Source organism: Triplophysa dalaica, chromosome 21, assembly GCF_015846415.1.
Source record: "Triplophysa dalaica isolate WHDGS20190420 chromosome 21, ASM1584641v1, whole genome shotgun sequence".
In the NCBI taxonomy this organism is placed as follows: Eukaryota; Metazoa; Chordata; class Actinopteri; order Cypriniformes; family Nemacheilidae; genus Triplophysa; species Triplophysa dalaica.
In genome coordinates, this window is record NC_079562.1 from 12,593,858 (window position 1) to 12,612,734 (window position 18,877).

At 38.7% G+C, this 18,877-nt stretch overlaps 2 protein-coding genes across 2 annotated transcripts; both read left to right on the top strand.

The window, feature by feature from the left end:
- Positions 1-1,171: 1,171 nt before the first annotated feature.
- Positions 1,172-15,146, top strand: npepps (aminopeptidase puromycin sensitive). The gene is made up of 24 exons (XM_056735135.1): positions 1,172-1,505; positions 3,741-3,825; positions 3,958-4,035; positions 4,226-4,347; positions 5,183-5,290; positions 6,302-6,502; positions 7,396-7,492; positions 7,575-7,608; positions 7,829-7,943; positions 8,683-8,847; positions 9,024-9,128; positions 9,162-9,170; positions 9,294-9,345; positions 9,660-9,769; positions 9,920-9,983; positions 10,079-10,218; positions 10,595-10,729; positions 11,002-11,221; positions 11,326-11,468; positions 11,607-11,663; positions 11,791-11,898; positions 12,720-12,875; positions 13,488-13,535; positions 13,840-15,146. The coding sequence occupies exons 1-24, from the start codon at positions 1,221-1,223 to the stop codon at positions 13,984-13,986; spliced, it is 2,784 nt and encodes a 927-aa protein (XP_056591113.1). The 5' UTR covers positions 1,172-1,220; the 3' UTR covers positions 13,987-15,146.
- On the top strand, positions 14,463-18,868 carry mrpl45 (mitochondrial ribosomal protein L45). Its single transcript, XM_056735510.1, has 9 exons — positions 14,463-14,509; positions 15,912-15,990; positions 16,269-16,464; positions 16,572-16,689; positions 16,796-16,894; positions 17,736-17,784; positions 17,920-18,069; positions 18,170-18,343; positions 18,462-18,868. Exons 1-9 carry the CDS (start codon positions 14,463-14,465, stop codon positions 18,558-18,560), a joined length of 1,011 nt encoding a protein of 336 aa, XP_056591488.1. The 3' UTR covers positions 18,561-18,868.
- The last annotated feature ends 9 nt before the right edge of the window (positions 18,869-18,877 follow it).

An 18,877-nucleotide genomic window follows, 5' to 3' on the forward strand; every position in this document is an offset into this window, starting at 1 on the left:
GCATATTGCTTGTAAAAGATAATGTTACATTGTTTAATGTTAAAATATCATATGATATCATGTAATTGTTTAATAAAGCACCATAAACAGGTTAAACTATTCACATAAACAGTTATTTATAAAGGGGGCTGCAGAGAGAGGGAAATAAAATGCTTTAAAAAATCAACTCTGCAAACCTGCACATTCTTTTCTAAAATAATAATGATACAAATATATATTATCACTATTTTCTGAGGTCCAGTTACACAATTTTGCTGTTACGTGGTGCGGCATACAGGACAAACTTTTTAAAACTATAAGAGCCAAATGCAATCGTGCATTAAAATATTTAAACACAAATTTTAATAATGATGTAGTGCTGCTCAGATGGAAACTGTGTGTAATGTTTTTGTTACGTTCTTCTTTTTCATTTTGAAATGTTGGGAAACAGCTAAAAACAAAGGTGCTTTAAAGGTTATAGACAGCGATGTCCTAGAAGAATCTTTTTTTTTTCCACAAAGAACCATTCTGTCAAAGGATCTTTATAGAACAATCTCTTCCTACCATTTTATAATCTAAAGAACCCTTTTTCACCACCAAGAACATTTTGTGAATCAGAAAGGTTCTTTGGAACTCTGTGACATCGAAGAACCTTTTGAAACACCTTTTTTAAAACTGTACATGAATATGTCATTCAAAAATTCTTGTTTTCTTTTGCGCAGTATATAATTGTATGGAGACTATCAGTGTATGACAGTGTTTCTTAACCAGTGCGGACTAGGGGCTCTTAACAAACTTCCATAAGAACCTTAGTTATTTGACAACCAAAGCATTATAATTAGCTATAGCTACTAAAAATGAAATCCTAGTGCTTGGTTATTTGTGTAATTAATGCACTACTTTGTAGGTTGTAGACAGACTACAAAGTGGTTGAAATATTATTTATTTGCGTAGAAATTGTGAGGGGTGCTTAAAGATTGTTGTGTGTAATGTGGATAGAAGTTTTATATTCTATGAATTTACACTGTTTGAAAAATTTAAAATGGTTAAGAGTGAGACCCACTGATGAATGAGATTCGTAGAAGCCTTGTGCTGTCTGGCGCCCTCTACAGTTCAAACTGCGCATCGACATGTCATGAAGTTATTTTCCTGTCTAGAGGCGATTACTTCAGTTGGTTATCTTGGCCGAGTCCGTCACCGAGAGGGGCGGGTTGCAACGAGGACCAGCTCCAACGGTTTGTATGTTGTTTTCCATGAGTTGTCGGGTGTCTCTGTCACTCATACGGCTAGCCCTACCCCGCAATCCGACTCCACTATCGAAGCCCGTGTCTCCGACTCTCCGAACAAACATACTCCAAGTCCGCAGTTTTAATTCTGTTCACAGCGCATCGACATTATTCAGCATGCCCGAGCGGAGGCCCTTCGTGCGGTTGCCCACCGAAGTCTACCCAGTCAACTACGGGCTGCGCCTCAAGCCCGACCTCATCGACTTCACCTTTGAGGGCAAACTGGAGGCAGCCGTAGAGGTAATATTGAACCTTATGTCATGTAAATAACGTTAGTCCCTCTGTCACCCCCTCTGGACCGGGCCGCAATGTCGTGTCATGTTAATGACTTTTGAGTTGTTCAGTTTGTGTTTAACGTTAGAAGCTGCTGATAACGATGTTGCTGCTAATGTTGACTAGTTCCCTGCTCGTGAACCAAACAGCGGCTTCGCACGGGACGTCATTAACCTTAACGAGTCTACCAAGGTTTGAATTAGATCGTGTAGGGTTGAAACATCTAAACCCTTATGGACTCTAAAGTCGACTTCTCAAAATAAAGAGACACAAGCAGTTTGTTGCCCCGCAAGCTAAAGCGCTAACTAGCGCCTCGATGCTAGCATCGGCTAGCCTGCAGAGCTGCTGTCATAAACCACGTTTACAGTCAATTTCTAGTGTAAATGCACACACATGTCGTGTGTTTTAACCTGGTTCGAGGTCATAGTTTTCACATGCATAACTGATAAATTGAACCAGTACTGTCTGCAAGCCCCTGAGTCACTCTGAGCCCGTCCGACAGTTTAAACGATACTTTATAGCTTACTATAATCACAGTGTAGTCTCGAGGAAGGTTCCGTGTGGACTTTGTGGTCGGATATTTAACAATTCACCAACGCCTTAAATAAGATCTCATTAAACGTAAGATGTTATGGTCGTGCATCATTTTATGTGAGTTATATATAAATACGTATTCATATGATATGTGACTTGACTTCAGGAATCAAATTTATTGATGTATTTTTCTTCCATTAAGGCTGAAAGATTATCCCACAAATGTTTGTATGTATATCGAGAGAGAGAGCAAGCTCTTATCACTTAAATTCGGTTGTGTTGGGCAGATTTGATTATATCAAGGTCCGGGGTCAAGCAATGCCCTTTATGCAAATTGTTTGTGTATTCTTTAATAGACCGTCACGTGTTCACGTTAACTCATTTAAAACCCCACTGTAATGTAGATCTATTGCGAAAGTCGCCTTGCTATTGATGTTATCTATACACCAAGGCTTATTAGACCACGTGATTAATTAACCCCCCCCACACACACAATGCCATAAACCATTATGACCATCATAGCCACTCTGATATGGCTCACTTTTATAAATAAGTGATAGCACTGTCTAATACTTCACTTTGATACCTTCAAGCCTATTAACTCAAAGCGTATTGTCGTCTAGAATACAATTGCTGTTAAAAATATGTGGTGATTGACCATTTTTAGAAGGATTGATTATGTGATTCTGGGATGCAAAGATCTAAATTGTATTTAGCTTTGAAAAGCAGCATATGAAGACTTCGGGTATGAAAGCTATCGATTGTCCCGGGAAAGTTTCACCCCTGCCTTATGCACTTAATGCGCTCTTAAACAGTCTCTCGCAGCACAAGAGGCCATGCGGACTGTTGTTCTTTGTATTCATAATCTGGTTATATATGCGCACGTCAGATTTTCATAGCGGTAGCAGCAGGGGATGGCCCTTGAGCCTCAGCAAAGGTTTGAGCACAGTTGTTTTCCCTCTGTGTTATATTTACTCTTACTCATGAAAGTCTCCAGTCTCCATAGTTAAAGAGAGAAAGTGCATTATGAAGGTTTTCATTGATATGTGCAAAGATTAACAGGGCTGTAGCACATGTACCGTACACACATTGTCCATAGATTGGATTTATTGCGATGTATTATTTCACTTATCTGCATTTAATTGATTTGTATTGTCTTGTTTAATATACTTTATATTCCTGTAGTTCAACTGGTAGACCACCACACTAGCAAAATCAAGGTCATGTGTTCAATTCCTAAGGAATGTACTCTGATAAATATGTACCTTGAAGGTGGCTTCGGATGAACATGTCTGCTGAATGCTTAAACGTAAATTACTAAAATGGCTCTTTACTAATAAACCATCAACAAAACTTGATGATCTAACAGAGTCTTTTGACTGAACTTCCGCCCACATCAAACCTGAAGGTGTATGTGTGGCCGTAGAGCTACACTTGCTAGTATTTACAGTAGCATCTTCCTGCAACATTGTTCTCTTCTGTATGTACGTGAATAGAGATTGTTCCTTTTTTCACGGGTGTTATCTGATACAGTTTGAGATAAAAGCAGTGTCAGAAAGCATTTATACAAGCTATCTGGTAACTAGGAAAGACTGAAACTCTAGATCATAAAACAACGCAATGTATATTAATGATGAAAACATAACAGTGTGTCATTGTTCTTGGCAGGTTACACAAGCGACAAATCAAATTGTGATGAACTGTGCCGATATTGACATAATTACTGCTTCATTTGTGCTTGAAGGGGGAGAAGGTCAGTAAAAAAAAACTCAACCGCATTCAATGATTTTTTTCTCCACTTTTGGCTGATTGATTTGGTTTGACCTGTATTTAATGCTTTTGACTGTAAGGATTAACTGTGCTCATTCTCTCTCTATTCATTTAGAAATTAATGCCACAGGATTTAACTATCAAAACGAGGATGAGAAAGTGACCCTATGTTTTCCCAGCGCTCTGCAGAAAGGTAAAGAACTCATGATGTGGCCTGAGAAAAAGCAAAGCAGCTGTCGAGCAGACAATCGCTCTGTAATTAGTTGCTATAGTCAGTTCGTTGTCATGAAAAAGGCTTTATCAACTTCCTGTTAATGCATGAATGGGCCCTTATTGCTGTGGCCCCCTCTCGTTTTTGTTTTCACGGGCTTCTTGTTTTCCAGGATCGGGGTCTTTGAAAATAGACTTTGTCGGAGAGTTGAACGACAAAATGAAAGGCTTTTACAGGAGTAAATATACGATTCCTTCTGGAGAGATTCGCTATGCAGCTGTTACACAGTTTGAGGTAAAGCCAAATCAGTGCGAACCGTTCATTTATTTGCTGTATCACCATCTCTGCCAATGTTTGCTTTTGTCTTGTCATTTCCTTTGTCACTTTCCACGCTGTAGCTGGCTCTCTTTTGAGCTCTTGACTGTTGTCTCTAGACAAAGATAAATATACATTTATCTAATGTTCTTATCCAAGATTTGCCAGCTTACAAATGAGGAAAAACATGAGCAATAAATCATTCAGGACAAAAACTAAATTAGCAGTAATACTGTGAGTTTTATTTCAATTCAGTAAATACAAGTTGTAGCAGTGGATTTAGATTGAGGCCTAGAATGTAACAGGAAGCCATATCAATCCGTTTTATTTTGTAAAACATTCTCTGAAGCATTGTGATTCTTTCTGACAATTCTGAATCGATATCAAATTTTATAGCTGATCTTGGACTCGCAGAAAATCTGGTTTCCCTGCTACGGGTACTTAAACCAAGATACAGTCTATAAAGAGCATTTATATCATTAGCACACTCATTGAGGTTATTTGTAAATAAAATTGTTTTTATAAATACATTTGTAAAAAGGTTTGGGTTCAGATCGTGGTTTACATATTCAGAACAAATCGATAAGTTCTCAAGCATTCCCACCCCTAATTGATACAGGAAAAGAACAGAGAATCCGAGAGAAAAGGAAAGAGACACCGTGTTTTTATGTTAATACAGTGTGTTTTTTTTCACTCGGTCTCTGATGCCGTGTGGTTTTTCTTGCATATGGTTGAATCACTTAGCTGCAGCTCCCACTCACCCTGACTTCTTTCTCTCTCTCTCCATCTGTCTCTGTGTCTCCCACTTTCTTAGGCTACGGATGCACGTAGAGCTTTCCCTTGTTGGGATGAACCAGCTATCAAAGCCACTTTTGACATCACCCTCATCGTCCTTAAGGACAGAGTAGCTTTGTCAAATATGGTATGTGTCATATTCTTTTTTTAATCTCTCCCGCTGGAAGCAAACGTCCCTTAATGACTTGATTGACATGTTATTATCTCACACCGACTCAAAGGCATTTTAGCCAGTCCACACTATCTGTCCGAGTTATGACCCTTGGCGCTCACGCTCATGCAGATTTGAGTCTGGCCTGTAGTGCGTCCTTCATATCGGTTGCTTCACACTCTCTTCGGGGACTGGACCTTATCTAATAGCCAGTTATAAAATACATTTCTCCTCTGTTTCAAACCTAAAGGAAGTTGTTTGAAGGAATCTTTTAAGATAAGACAATATTTTTTAAAGCTTCCTTCCCTGTTCAAAGAGTCATTTATGAAAATCAGCTGTAAAGATTTGCATGTCTATGACACCCACTTGACATTGAGAAAAATGGCCTGCTAAGTCATGATCTGGAAATGGGTAAATGCTTTGTTAGATGTTATTATTTCTAAACACCAGAGGAACTTACATTGACAGAAAAGATTATCTGCTATCAACTACAATATAATGTTGTTCCTGGCTGTGTGCAGAACTTTCAAATCTGCATATCCTGCAATGACAGATTGCAATGTGTAAAACAAGAAACGGTTATTTTATCAAGGTGTCTGATCATCTCAGTTTTAGGACTCTGTTTGGTTACAGATTGTTTACTCATTTCACATGCAAAAGACGTATTCCTGCGAAGCAGCGCAGCAAAAACTGAGCTGTTCATTTGATGTTTAGAAAGAGAGAGGGTGGAAAATACTTCAAATATGAAGAAATAAACATTATGATACGATCCAATTTAATGCTATTTTGGTTTAGTCCAAAAGGTTGAAGAAAGTGCCTCATAGTTGAATCATTAAAAGAAGAATTCTGAAGGGGAGATTTTGATTTACAAATATAGAAGAACTAGTGGCTAAATAAGCAAAATGCTTTTATACTCTAAATATACCTGTTACTAACACTGGGTATTTATTTGACAAGTATGCTAATCTTGTTCTTCTGTCTGTCCAGAATGTTATTGATCGAAAGCCATATCCAGAGGACCCAGATCTGGTGGAGGTGAAATTTGCAACTACTCCCATCATGTCCACCTACCTGGTGGCATTTGTCATCGGCGAGTATGACTTTGTGGAAAGCCAGTCGTCGGACGGCGTGACGGTCCGTGTCTATACGCCTGTTGGAAAGGCAGAGCAGGGAAAATTTGCACTGGAGGTACTGGAGCTTTATATACGTGTTGACCTGAGACACGATGATCCGTTACTTTACAGGCATCAAAATTGTTTAGTTATTTACAGGCTAAATGGCAAACCGACCAACCCACATCTACATGTGATTTGAATTGCAGTTAAAACCGGCATGTCCCCATAGTTTTGGTTTTCTTGCCATTTTATTAATATATTTTATTTGCATATTTTTATGCTTTTATGTTCAATTTAATTTATTTTGTTTCAGTTTTGGTCAACTAAAATTACCTCGGACATCCCTAATGTTTTCACTGTAACGGTTGTATGAGTGTAAATGGAATAACAGACATGATAAAAAGACACAAAAGGGTATATAGTAGCAACAAAAGTGAAAGGTTGCTGTTTTTAGTTATCTTTCTCCACAATAGCCGGGTTTTCATCCAAAGTTTCCTTTCATCTAATCAACCGTCACTTTCTTATATACTGCAACTAAATAGAAGTAAGAGAAGCCACTGAATATAATAATTTTCATATATAACAATAATTACAACAATTACAATTAAAAATGGTTTTATTTCTAAATTTGGTGCTTCCAGCACTCGTTTCTGATGGAAATCTTCAAAATGCTTATGGGACCAGAGCAGTGGAAACCCGGCTATTGACACTTAGTTTCTATAATAAGGACTTTAAGGTGAATGGATATATCAGATATTGCCTACACTACCTGCATAAACATACTATATTGGATTACAAAATCATATTACAGTTCTAAAATGAATTCACCTATTTTCTGTATGTTTGTTTTTTTTCTTCGTAAGAGTGATTTATTTAATAGTGATTGAGGTTGTAATTTCATTTAAAAGGCTATGAAAATGTTAACCAACAAGGTAACTAAAACAAAAAATGTTCTTGTATTTTTAGGTTGCAACAAAGACCCTTCCGTTCTACAAAGATTATTTCAATGTTCCTTATCCGTTGCCTAAAATTGATCTAATCGCTATTGCTGATTTTGCTGCCGGTTTGTATTATTGTTTTATATGCAAATTAGGGTATTTTTAGTTAAGAGACGCTGCCAGTTTTTAACTTTTTGTGTTTTGTAGGTGCCATGGAAAACTGGGGGCTTGTAACTTACAGGTGACGTTTTAGATTAAACGTGTATAGCAAACCTAAAACCTGGTAAATCTTCATGGAAGCGGAAGCATTTGCCTTTTCAAGCAGCCATTGAGGAGATGTTCATAGATAAATAATTAGTAGCATGTTAATGGCTTTGAACACATCAATGATATGAGATGCATTAAATTCTGCATTCTTTTCTTATTTTCTGTTTTATAAAATGATGTCTGCTTTCTTGTAGGGAGACAGCTCTTCTGATTGACCCAAAGAACTCATGCGCATCGTCCCGCCAGTGGGTCGCCCTGGTAGTCGGCCATGAGCTGGCACATCAGTGGTTTGGGAATCTGGTTACCATGGTGAGTGTGATTAATTTTTTGGGGGGTTAAGACTGAGCGTCGATTGTCAGCTATTTACAGTGATGACATCAGGGTTCCCATTTGGAAAAACATCCTGGAAACAACCTGGGGCATTTATGTTTGCAGGCCTGGAAAGTCATGAAATTAGAAAAATCGTAAAAAGTTACGGAAAAAGTGGATTTTCTTATAGCGAGTGTAATTGTTTTTAGTTTTGCTGTGCTATATAATATTTAATTGGTTGTGTATTGCTCACCGGAGCACTTAAGCCGGTTTAAAATTTCCTGTAAGCCACATCACTTTGTCCATTGATCCAAGTAGAGTAAGAAGTATAGGGATTCATCTATTAAAAAATGGCATTTGAATTGCATTTGAATCTCTGTAAAATAATTACAAATGATTTAAATCCTTGTAAAAATGACTTGAATCAGAATCATATCAGAAGGAGCTTTATTGCCAAGTATGTTTACACACACAAGTAATTTGCCTTGGCAACAGGAGCTTAGTGCAGAAGAAGAAGAGTAATAATTACTCTGACACTAATGCAAAGACGTGTTTCTAAAACCGTAAGATACACACCGAAACAGGTCATTTTACATTTTGTGTCTCATTTCTTTCATGAAATTGAATAGTATCAAATATTAACAGTAACAGTATCTTTTCCTTGGGTTACACTGCTCTTAAGCTGAAATACTGTAGTTTATTTATAGTACTGAGAGATCTCTGTGCTGTCTCTGTGCAGGAATGGTGGACTCATTTGTGGCTCAATGAAGGCTTTGCGTCTTGGATTGAGTACCTCTGTGTGGACCATTGTTTCCCTGAGTACGACATCTGGACCCAGTTTGTATCTGCAGACTATACCAGGGCTCTGGACCTGGATGCGTTAGATAACAGCCACCCCATTGAGGTCTGCATGATGTCTCCATTCATCTCTTTGCTGTTTGTTGCTTTTGGAGTGTTTGTGTGGGCAGCAGGAAGTTTTGATTTGCACTTTGTCAGTATGTTTGTCTATTCAGCTGTATAATGAAATATTGATCTTCGAGTCATGTTTCAGAACGTCTGTGTGTGTATTGTGACTGGCAGGTTGACGTCGGACATCCTTCAGAAGTGGACGAGATATTTGATGCCATATCGTACAGCAAAGGCGCCTCTGTCATTCGCATGCTGCATGACTACATCGGTGATGAGGTGAGAGGTCACATGTCCTTGCGGGTCCAGGAGGACGTGCAAGTCTGCATCACCCTAGATTTATTTAAAAAATCTTTTGTGATTGGCTTGAGGAGAGTTTCAATTCTTACATTGTAAAAGCATCGGATTAAAACGAGTTTTGTTTATCTCTTTCCAGGATTTTAGAAAGGAATGAATGCTTACCTTTTGAAGTTTCAGCACAAAAATGCATTTACCGGTGAGTCTACTAGGTTCAGGCATTTCTTTTGAATGAATCCACTTTTTGACAGGTGATACTACACTGTTTTTTTATTTATTTTAAACACTGGAAAATTTACAGTGTAACACAATTACCTATGTACCAGGTTAGAGACTGTAGAGAACAATAGGAATGTTGTAAAGAGAATAGTTTGCCCCAAAACAAACAATCATTTACTTAAAACAAAGGGTGTGATCTTGCCCTAGTGTTGCATTTATATTGCTAATTGTTGTGAAGTCCGGAATAAAGGGTGTGACACTGGCATTCATTCATTCTTTATTTCCACATCCCAGAGGACCTGTGGGAATGTCTGGAGCAAGCAAGTGGAAAGCCTATTGCAGCAGTGATGAATTCCTGGACCAAACAAATGGGCTTCCCTATTATAGTTGTGGATCAAGAGCAGGTAGCATTTACGGAAAGACTTGTTCTCATGAACCGTCACTGATCTTGTTTATGTTTTATTAAAACTTTTGTTTTTACAATGCATCTGCTAATAACAGATGTTGTCTTGACAATAAAAGTGCTGAAAATAATTGTTTTATCTTTTTTCCAGCACGGTAGTGACCGTGTTCTTAAAATCTCCCAGAAGAAGTTCTGTGCTAGTGGACCACACACTGGTACTTCCAGAAACTACGCATAAAACTCCTGACTTTGTTTTTTACACATTATAGCCTATTTAGAGCTTTACTCTATTCTATTTTCTGTGTTTTAGGTGATGACTGCCCCAGTTGGATGGTTCCCATCAGCATCTGTACCAGTGAGGACCCAAGCTGCTCCAAGATAAAAGTTCTGTTGGACCAGCCTGAAACCACAGTCACCATCCCTGATGTTTCACCTGATCATTGGATTAAGGTCAGGCTTGTGTTTGTATTTTCATGGTTATGTCAGTTCTTTACATAAGCTGCATAACTTAAAAAGTAGGGTGTTCGCACTTCTCCATATCAACAGAAAAATTAGTGGTATTGTGGAAAAACAGGTTTTGCTGGCTTCTTTTTACCTGTATCTGTTCTGAGACATGAAACCTATTTGTATTTAGTAACAGCCCCACCCTATTGGACAATACTGTGAAATATACACATAGAAGTGAGTCAAGAGTGTTAATTTTAAACATCTTAAAGCAACAAATACAGCCTTAAGGGTTTGTAAAATGACACAGTTTGGAATTGAACCCATTTCAAGGATGATTGTGTGCGATCTGTATGTGAAGAGAGTGCTCTCATGTGTGCAGATCAATCCAGGAACAGTAGGATTTTACAGGATCCAGTACAGCTCACCCATGCTGGACAGTGTGCTGCCTGGCATTCGAGACCTCACGCTGCTGCCTGTGGACCGTCTGGGTCTTCAAAACGACCTCTTCTCTCTGGTGAGTCACCACGCATGCCTTCAAGCCATTGTTTAGTCAGAGTCGATGTTCAGGTTTGTCTTTTAGTCACGAGTCTCAATTAACAACATCTTCTGGAAGTTATATTGTTAAATGTATTGATAATGTGGTAATTGTGTATTTCACTATATGGTTTCATATCTAGTCAAAAGCTTTTATATTGCTTTTCTACAATATGGTCTATATCAACACATTCTGTTTTTGGTAGTGTTTGGTTGTCTCACACACCCCGTGTCGCTCTCTCACACCCTCAGGCTCGTGCAGGTATGATCAGTACTGTGGAGGTGTTGAAAGTGATGGAAGCATTTGTGAATGAGCCAAACTACACGGTGTGGAGTGACCTGAGCTGTAATCTGGGTGTTCTGTCCTCTCTGCTCTCACACACTGACTTCCATGAGGACATCCAGGAGTTCATCCGAGACCTCTTCACCCCTATCGGCCTGAAGCTGGGCTGGGATAGCAAGCCTGGAGAAGGTGAGAGAAAGGAGAACCATTCCTTCAACGTGCACGAGAAGTTCAGAGAAAGTTTAGGGGTTTTTTTTTCAAGCAAGACTGACCCACTCTTTTCTGTCTCTTAGGGCACTTGGACGCCCTGTTACGAGGTCTGGTGCTGGGGAAGCTGGGTAAAGCAGGGCATAAGGGCACTCTGGAGGAGGCCCGGAGGAGATTTAAAGAGCATGTGGAGGGTAAACAGATCCTTTCTGCAGACCTCAGAAGTCCAGTGAGTCCGACAGCATCCCCCTTATACAACAGTGTGTCATACAGACATGTTTTCACATCTTCAGTGCACTTAGACAATCTTTTGCAAGATCTACATGTCCATGTTAATGCACTTTGCTGATTTCTTTTGTCTTTCTAGGTGTATTTAACAGTTCTGAAGCACGGAGACAGCACAACACTTGACACTATGCTAAAGGTAATAAGCTCATTTCTGAAGGTCACGCTGCATTTTAATTTGCAGGTTTATAAAATAGAACCGGATGTCTGGTTGCATGTCTGTGCATTGTGCGAGTTGAAATGTTCAAATTCTCTTATGTTGTCAGCTTCATAAGCAAGCAGATATGCAGGAGGAGAAAAACCGCATTGAGAGAGTGCTGGGAGCCATCCCTGCCCCTGACCTCATCCAGAGAGTGCTTAACTTCGCCCTGTCGGTATGCTCACACACCCTCACTGGATTAAATAGGTCAGCTTGTGGGGAATTTTAAAGCATTAGAAACACTTTGTATGGGGTGTGAAATATTTGACCAGATCAAGTGAAATGGTAGGAAACATTGAGGCGATAAAGCATTAGGTGGCCGCTGTCAGGACTTTCCAAGGTCAGTCCACGATAACGACTGATCAAAATGTGTAATGCATGGTCATCAGGGTACTGCACGTCATTTTGACAGGTGCAGTTTAATATTACACATAAATGAAATATAAATTTGCCTTTTTAATAACATGATTAATCCAAATTGCATATTCATCTCATTTGTCTTGCCTTGAAACTGAAAGTGTTTCCCAGCAGAAGATCTGCATTTGTTACAAATTAGGTAATATGTCACATCATTGTTTTTATGTTCAGTTACTTACTTACAGTAAGTAGCCATGTAGTAAGTGGGATAAGTACACAGCCAGACAGTTGTTATAATGAAATAGATGGACATATTCATATTCACAGTTGCATTGATCTGTATGTGCATCTTATTTTTTGCACAATAGTACAGTTGAATCACATTAAACTGTTACCCAATAAAAAAGTACTTTCTGTTCCATTTTTCCTGTTAATTGTTTAAGGTTCTATATTGCTTCTGTTCTTGTGATTTGTGTTTATTTCTACATTTGTCCCCCCAGGCCAAAAGATCAATAAAATCATCATCTCTCTTATTGAATTCAATTTATGTTAAATCTGACATTAACGTTGAGAAATAAGGCCTAATCAAAGACTGTTGAAAATATCCTCAGAAGTGTGAACACTTGTGTTTATTTTTAGGAAGAGGTTCGGCCCCAGGACACCGTGTCCGTTATCGGTGGAGTTGCTGGAAGCAGCAAACAGGGTCGCAAAGCTGCATGGAAATTTGTTAGGGACAACTGGGAAGAACTTCATAACCGCTACCAGGGCGGCTTCCTCATATCAAGACTCATAAAGGTGAGACAAATGCAGTAAATGAATAGAGACACAATATAAATAATTGTAATTATGTGTGTATATGTATACATACAGCCGTAGAAAAAAGTAAGAGACTTTAAATTATTTTTTATAGGTATGTGTTCAGGTTTAATTATAATTTCTCTGTGAACTACGAACAGTATTTCTCCCAAAGTTAAAATAAATATAATGTTTCTATTAGCATTTATTATGAGAAATGAAACTTGAGAAACATGTCAGAATAACAGAAAAGATGCTCAGTATTTTTTCAGACCTCAAAACAAGATCATATTCACTTTTTAGCAATACAACAGTAATGTTTCTACTTGTAATTAGGAAAAGTAAAATAAAAAGATGTGATTTTTATCACAGTTCTCGTGTGCCTTGTCATGCTGTCAGTCTTTCACATTGCTGCTGGATGACTTTGTCACTCCTGAGTTTGGTTTTGTTGAAATTCAACAGACACTGGGCACAATACATCTAGAAATGCTGATAAAATGAACTTTTGGAAAGATCTCTTCTTGTTTTCCACGGCTGTATGTGTGGATCATTATCTGTATACAGAATATGGTAGCTGTGTTGATGATATTGTTTTATGTCTCGTAACTGCAGTTGACGGTGGATGGATTTGCGATAGATAAAATGGCTGCTGAGGTTAAAGTGAGTGTCATTTACTATTCATATGCTCCCTTGAAATGTAAAAACTTGCACCCCGATTTGTATATATTTACCTTTACAGTCTCAAATATAAATATTTTCATAATTTGGTATACAATAAAAAAACATGGAAATGTTTCCAAGTAGTGTTTGTATGTTTGCTTATGACAACCCAACCATACCTTTGCATTAGTTAAAATTTCCCTGCTTAATTATTACATTTTAATGTGTGTATATAAATGATAACAAGCCGTTAACCCCTGCAGGTGCTTGTTCTTAGTTAACAGAAATGTTGTGGTGTTTTCAGAGCTTCTTTGAAAGTCATCATGCGCCGGCAGCCGAGCGTACGGTACAGCAGTGCTGCGAGAACATTCTCCTGAACGCTGCCTGGCTCAAGAGAGATGCAGACGACATCCACCAATACATGCTGCAGCGGAAAGCACCTCCCGTCTGACCTCTGAACTCTGACTTTCCCTGACCTGCTCACTCACTCCAAAATGAGCATCATCTGGCTATCTTAAGCAAAACGGAAATGATTACAAAACTGCAACTCCATCTTAAGAATTACCCAAGAGTCAATAAAGAGTCCAAGAAGCGAGACTGTTAATCAGTCACGAGTGTGGAATGGTTCCTCATTCTGCCAGCGGGAGGTGCAAGTGCGCTCGAACAGAGCTGTGACTGAAACGTGATTCTCTGTGTGTTGTTTTATGAGCTGGTAATGCATGTACATCATTTCCTCAATATGACACCACTCTCTTACATTGGTATTATGACACAATCCTCTATTTCCTGTTCACCAATAGAAAAAGCATGATGTTGATATACACAGTTTTAAGTTTGTTTATTATTCTGTACAAAAATGACCTCCTGTTTTATTAGTCATGACTATACATACATTTTACCCAGAATCCTCGGCTGTGACTGGGCAGAATGGGGTTTAAAGGTTGGGATGCACTGATGACTGAATGGACTCTATGGTAACGGCTCCGAATCCCATCGTTAGTAACGGTTAGGATAGAAGACGCATAAGCATGGTACTGTGTGTATATTGTATACTGCAAGCATTAGTTCTGAGACCTTCAGTAATCTGAAATGTGATTTTATATATATATATATATATATATATATATATATATACATGCGTTTGATCTTCGATCTTTACCCTCATCTCCTGTACGTCTATACCAACTGTTCTACAGCACCCCTACAATGGCTCATCCCTTCAGAACTGGCAGAGAAAATCAATAGGGGGAAGATAAATTACACAAAAATGCATACATGTCATTAGCATCTATCATGATAATACAATGCTGTTAGAGCAACAATGATGTATTTAATTATTTTACTTTGGCAACCACACGTGAAGAGAATGTGGGCCTTCGTTCCGACTTTAGGAACCACAGTATGATGATTCAACCTGTTAGCAAACCCTGAGGCCTTAATGAAAAGATTCAATGGGCTCATGTTGAATGGTAGAGAGTTAATTGTAACATGACTTAATGTAAGATCATAATTATCAAATTCTGTTTCTGAAACCTTCCCTGAAATGTGCTTTTTGTTTAAAAATACAATTGATGTTCATTAAAGAAGAGGAGAAAAGAAGATAAAAGATGAGCACAAATGTACTGTGAGAATGGAATTTGGTATGAGGTGTGGTTATTCTTACTGTATTATGTGTGTTGTGGTCAGATGTCTATGCACCCTATGCATGAAGACATGAATCAAGTTTCTTGCATCAAGATGCGTCTCATTTTGAAGACGTGTAATTTATGAATACAGATATCTATTATTTTAAACTATGGGAAGCAGATGTATGAAAGACGATGAGATTATTTTAGAACTGTTTTTCAGCCACTGAAGAGAAAGGAGAAGCGACAGATAATGATTTGAAAAAGCAGGCCTTTAAGTTGAATAATAGTGATATTTCACAAGATTTTAAATAACACTATTGCAAAAAACTCCTCTATAAAGAGGAAATAAAGAAATCATAATGCAAGAGAGAAATCTTGTGCAAAGGACTATTTCTGTCTCTACTGTTACTTTGATGACTTTACTGATGATAAGTCACCTACTTGATTCGTGCCTTTTCAATCTTAACAAAGAAATCCAGTAAAATAAACCTTTCGTCTCATATTATCAATAAATATGAATTCAGTGTATGCACATTACTAATGCCTTCCACTGAATTGTATCAAAACGTCTGAAACATTTCTCAAAATATCTTCATATACACGTTTTACAACGAAATGAAGGTGAATAAATGACGACAGGATTGTTATTTTTGGATGAACTTAGGTCAGACGCTGTAGTACCTCTCCTCGGCTCTGGAGGCACACATAACAGATTCACACGACGTTTCCTCTGCTCATATACTTGAAGGAGTCAGAAAAGAACATGGCGACCGTCCATATGTAGGACATTGAAATCCCTACATTTAACAACATGTCATAATATAAAGGTATTTCATTTTTATGTCACATCAGCGAGGGAGCTGTCTAAAATATACTCAGTATGTGTGTGGATCGCTGAATCAATGCAAACATGGCAGTTTGAACTTGCAGCAGTGCATGCTGAACACTTTTATTGAGTGTTCATGAACGATTCACTGATTGTATTGTTTGAATTCATTTGATTGGTTTCCCATGTCGATATCGAGAATGTGAGGAACCAGCAAAGATTGTAAAAGATACAATTAATCCTGTTGTAATATTAAAATCCGTCTCGCATCTGTTTCAGTATGTTGCGCCTCTGCTGGACGGTCGGTTGTCACTGCCGGTGGTGGTTCCGATCCGCACTAAAAAGCGCCATTTCATTCCTCCGGCTGTGAACGTGAAAACGAAAACACAAGCCGAGCAGGAAGCTCAAGCCCGGGCTTCGGGTGTGGTGGTCCGGCAGGAGTACATGGAGAGAGCGATTAACATCGCATGCACAGGTGCGCACTGAGCATAGAAATGAGCACACAATTACAGATCAAAGGTGTGGACATAGCACCTTATTATTTATTATACTACAAAAAGTATGTGATTTTTTTTCCCCTAGCGGGTATTTTTGATCCTTATGTTCCCCCTGAGGGAGATGCTCGTCTGTCCGCACTGTCTAAGGAAGGTTTGAAACAGCGCACAGAACAGTTGCGTCAGAGCGCAGCGTCACAGCTGGCGTAAGTACCATCTCTCTGCCTCACTGCTTCTCTGTAAACTGTTAACATGACTGTAGTTTAACAGGATTGTGTTTCACTAATGTTGTTATGGCTTCCTTCTAACCAGGATTCGTAAAATAAAGGATCATGACCCTGAGTTCTCTACAAAGGAGTTCCCAGTACGAGCTCAGGAGATTTTTATTGAGGCTCATGCATTACTCACTCAGTAAGGTTTAAAATCTGATGTTTAAAAAAAGTGATTTACTCTTTTATGTTCAGTTGTGTTTGCTTTGTAGCTTCAGTGTAGTTATGTATTTTTTAAAGGGGTCAAATGAAACGAATAGGTGTTTTTCGGTTTTTATTGTGTTAGTTGCCAATGCATGTATTAGACATGAAAATTGCAAAAGTTAAAGTGTCGGAAAAAGATGCATTCTATCTATAAGCGAACGCTCACCCAGACCTGCCTGAAACGTCTCGTGTAATCACCCCCCCACAAATCTACTTCAGTTGGTGGTATTTGACTAGGACCGCCCAAATGGTTACGCAAGTACGGTGGTCGTACCTGTCAGTACAATTACTTTGGAACCCGATGTTCATTTCCGTCACACGCTTGCAGTATTCCACCAATCATACGCATTGGTTAACTGGCCAATCATAGCACACCTCGCACACCAGAGCGATGAGTTTTGTAAAAAATCTGCACGTTTCAGAGAGGCGGAGCAAAGAGGAGATACAAACATGAAGGCTATGTGGAAAATGCAGCGGTTTTGAACCTTAAATCGTGTATACACATTGCATTACATCTATAACAGCTTTCCTGTATCTCAATGGTTAGAGCATGGCGCCAGCAACAGCAAGGTCACGGGTTCGATCCCAGGGATTGCACATGGTCAGAAAGAAATGTAAAGTATAATGCAATGTTAGTCGCTTTGGATAAAAGCATCTGCCAAATGCATAAATGTAAAACAAACGATAATATTTGTTTTAGCCATTTCACATAACCCCTTTAATTTCATAAATTTCCATTCAAGTTGTAGATTGTTATAATTTTTATTTATTCTTTACAGGTTTAACAAAGAAAAGCTTCATTCTTTGGTGACTGAGAGATGTTACCCTGTAAGTTGTGCAGCTCGGCTCATTGTTTGGCCAAAATCTAAGCCAGCATTAACATAGTTTCGCACGCCAGTGTTTTAGTTTATTCACCTGTACATGTAACATGTAAGTTTATTCACCATGCATAATGTTTTGCAGGAGATGGTTCGGGGAAACCGTTATAAGACTCTGCGCTGGCGTTTCATAGAGTCATTGGAACCTCCGCGGGTGGTTCATGCTCGATGCCCTGACATGATCAGTAAGGGCAACCTGTATGGTCAGGTGACTCTCCGCATGCACTCGAGACAGGTGAGCCAAGATGAATATTAACTGTGTGTTAAGTAAGTGGGTTTATGTTTGTGTGATGCTCATCAGTTGACGTCTTCCTTCTGCTTCTGGCATCTTTCAGACATTAGCGATATATGATCGTTTTGGTCGACTGATGCTTGGGGATGAGGAGGAACCCAGAGATGTTTTGGAGTACTTAGTGCTGGAAAGGCATCTGGTCAACCCTTATGGACTCTGGAGACTTCACGGCAAGATTGTTCCAGCATGGGCGCCACCAAAAGATCCTATTATTAAGGTCAGTGAGATGCATTTTATAACTTTGATCTAAGTATGAAGATGTTGCCATTTAGCTAGGAGGCTTCATGTATGCTGTGGTCTTATTTATGTTAAATCCTGGCTTTTTTTTTTAACAGACGGTCATGATTCCTGGGCCTCAACTCAAGCCCGAGGAGGATTTTGTGGATCTGAATTACCAGATACCAAAGCCCAAGGCAGTCCAGTGGTACAAGTAATTCTGAAAGGCGTTGCCTTACTCCACCCCACCACAGCCCCTCCGTGTACATACAGATTTCTACTGTTCATCTTCCACAATAAATATTATGGTATTTTAGAAAGCTTAAAATGTTGTTTATGTTGTTTTATGAACTGCCTTTTTGAAATGCATTTATTAAGAAAGATGTATGGAGGTAATGTTCTTACTTAAATTGCAGATGAAATTGAAGTTAAAGCTGATCTGTGCAGTTGAAAAGTTTATTTCAGAATGATAAATTCACAGATTTTGTTGGAATATAAAAATAAAGTGAGGCATATTTCACATTGACAGGATTTG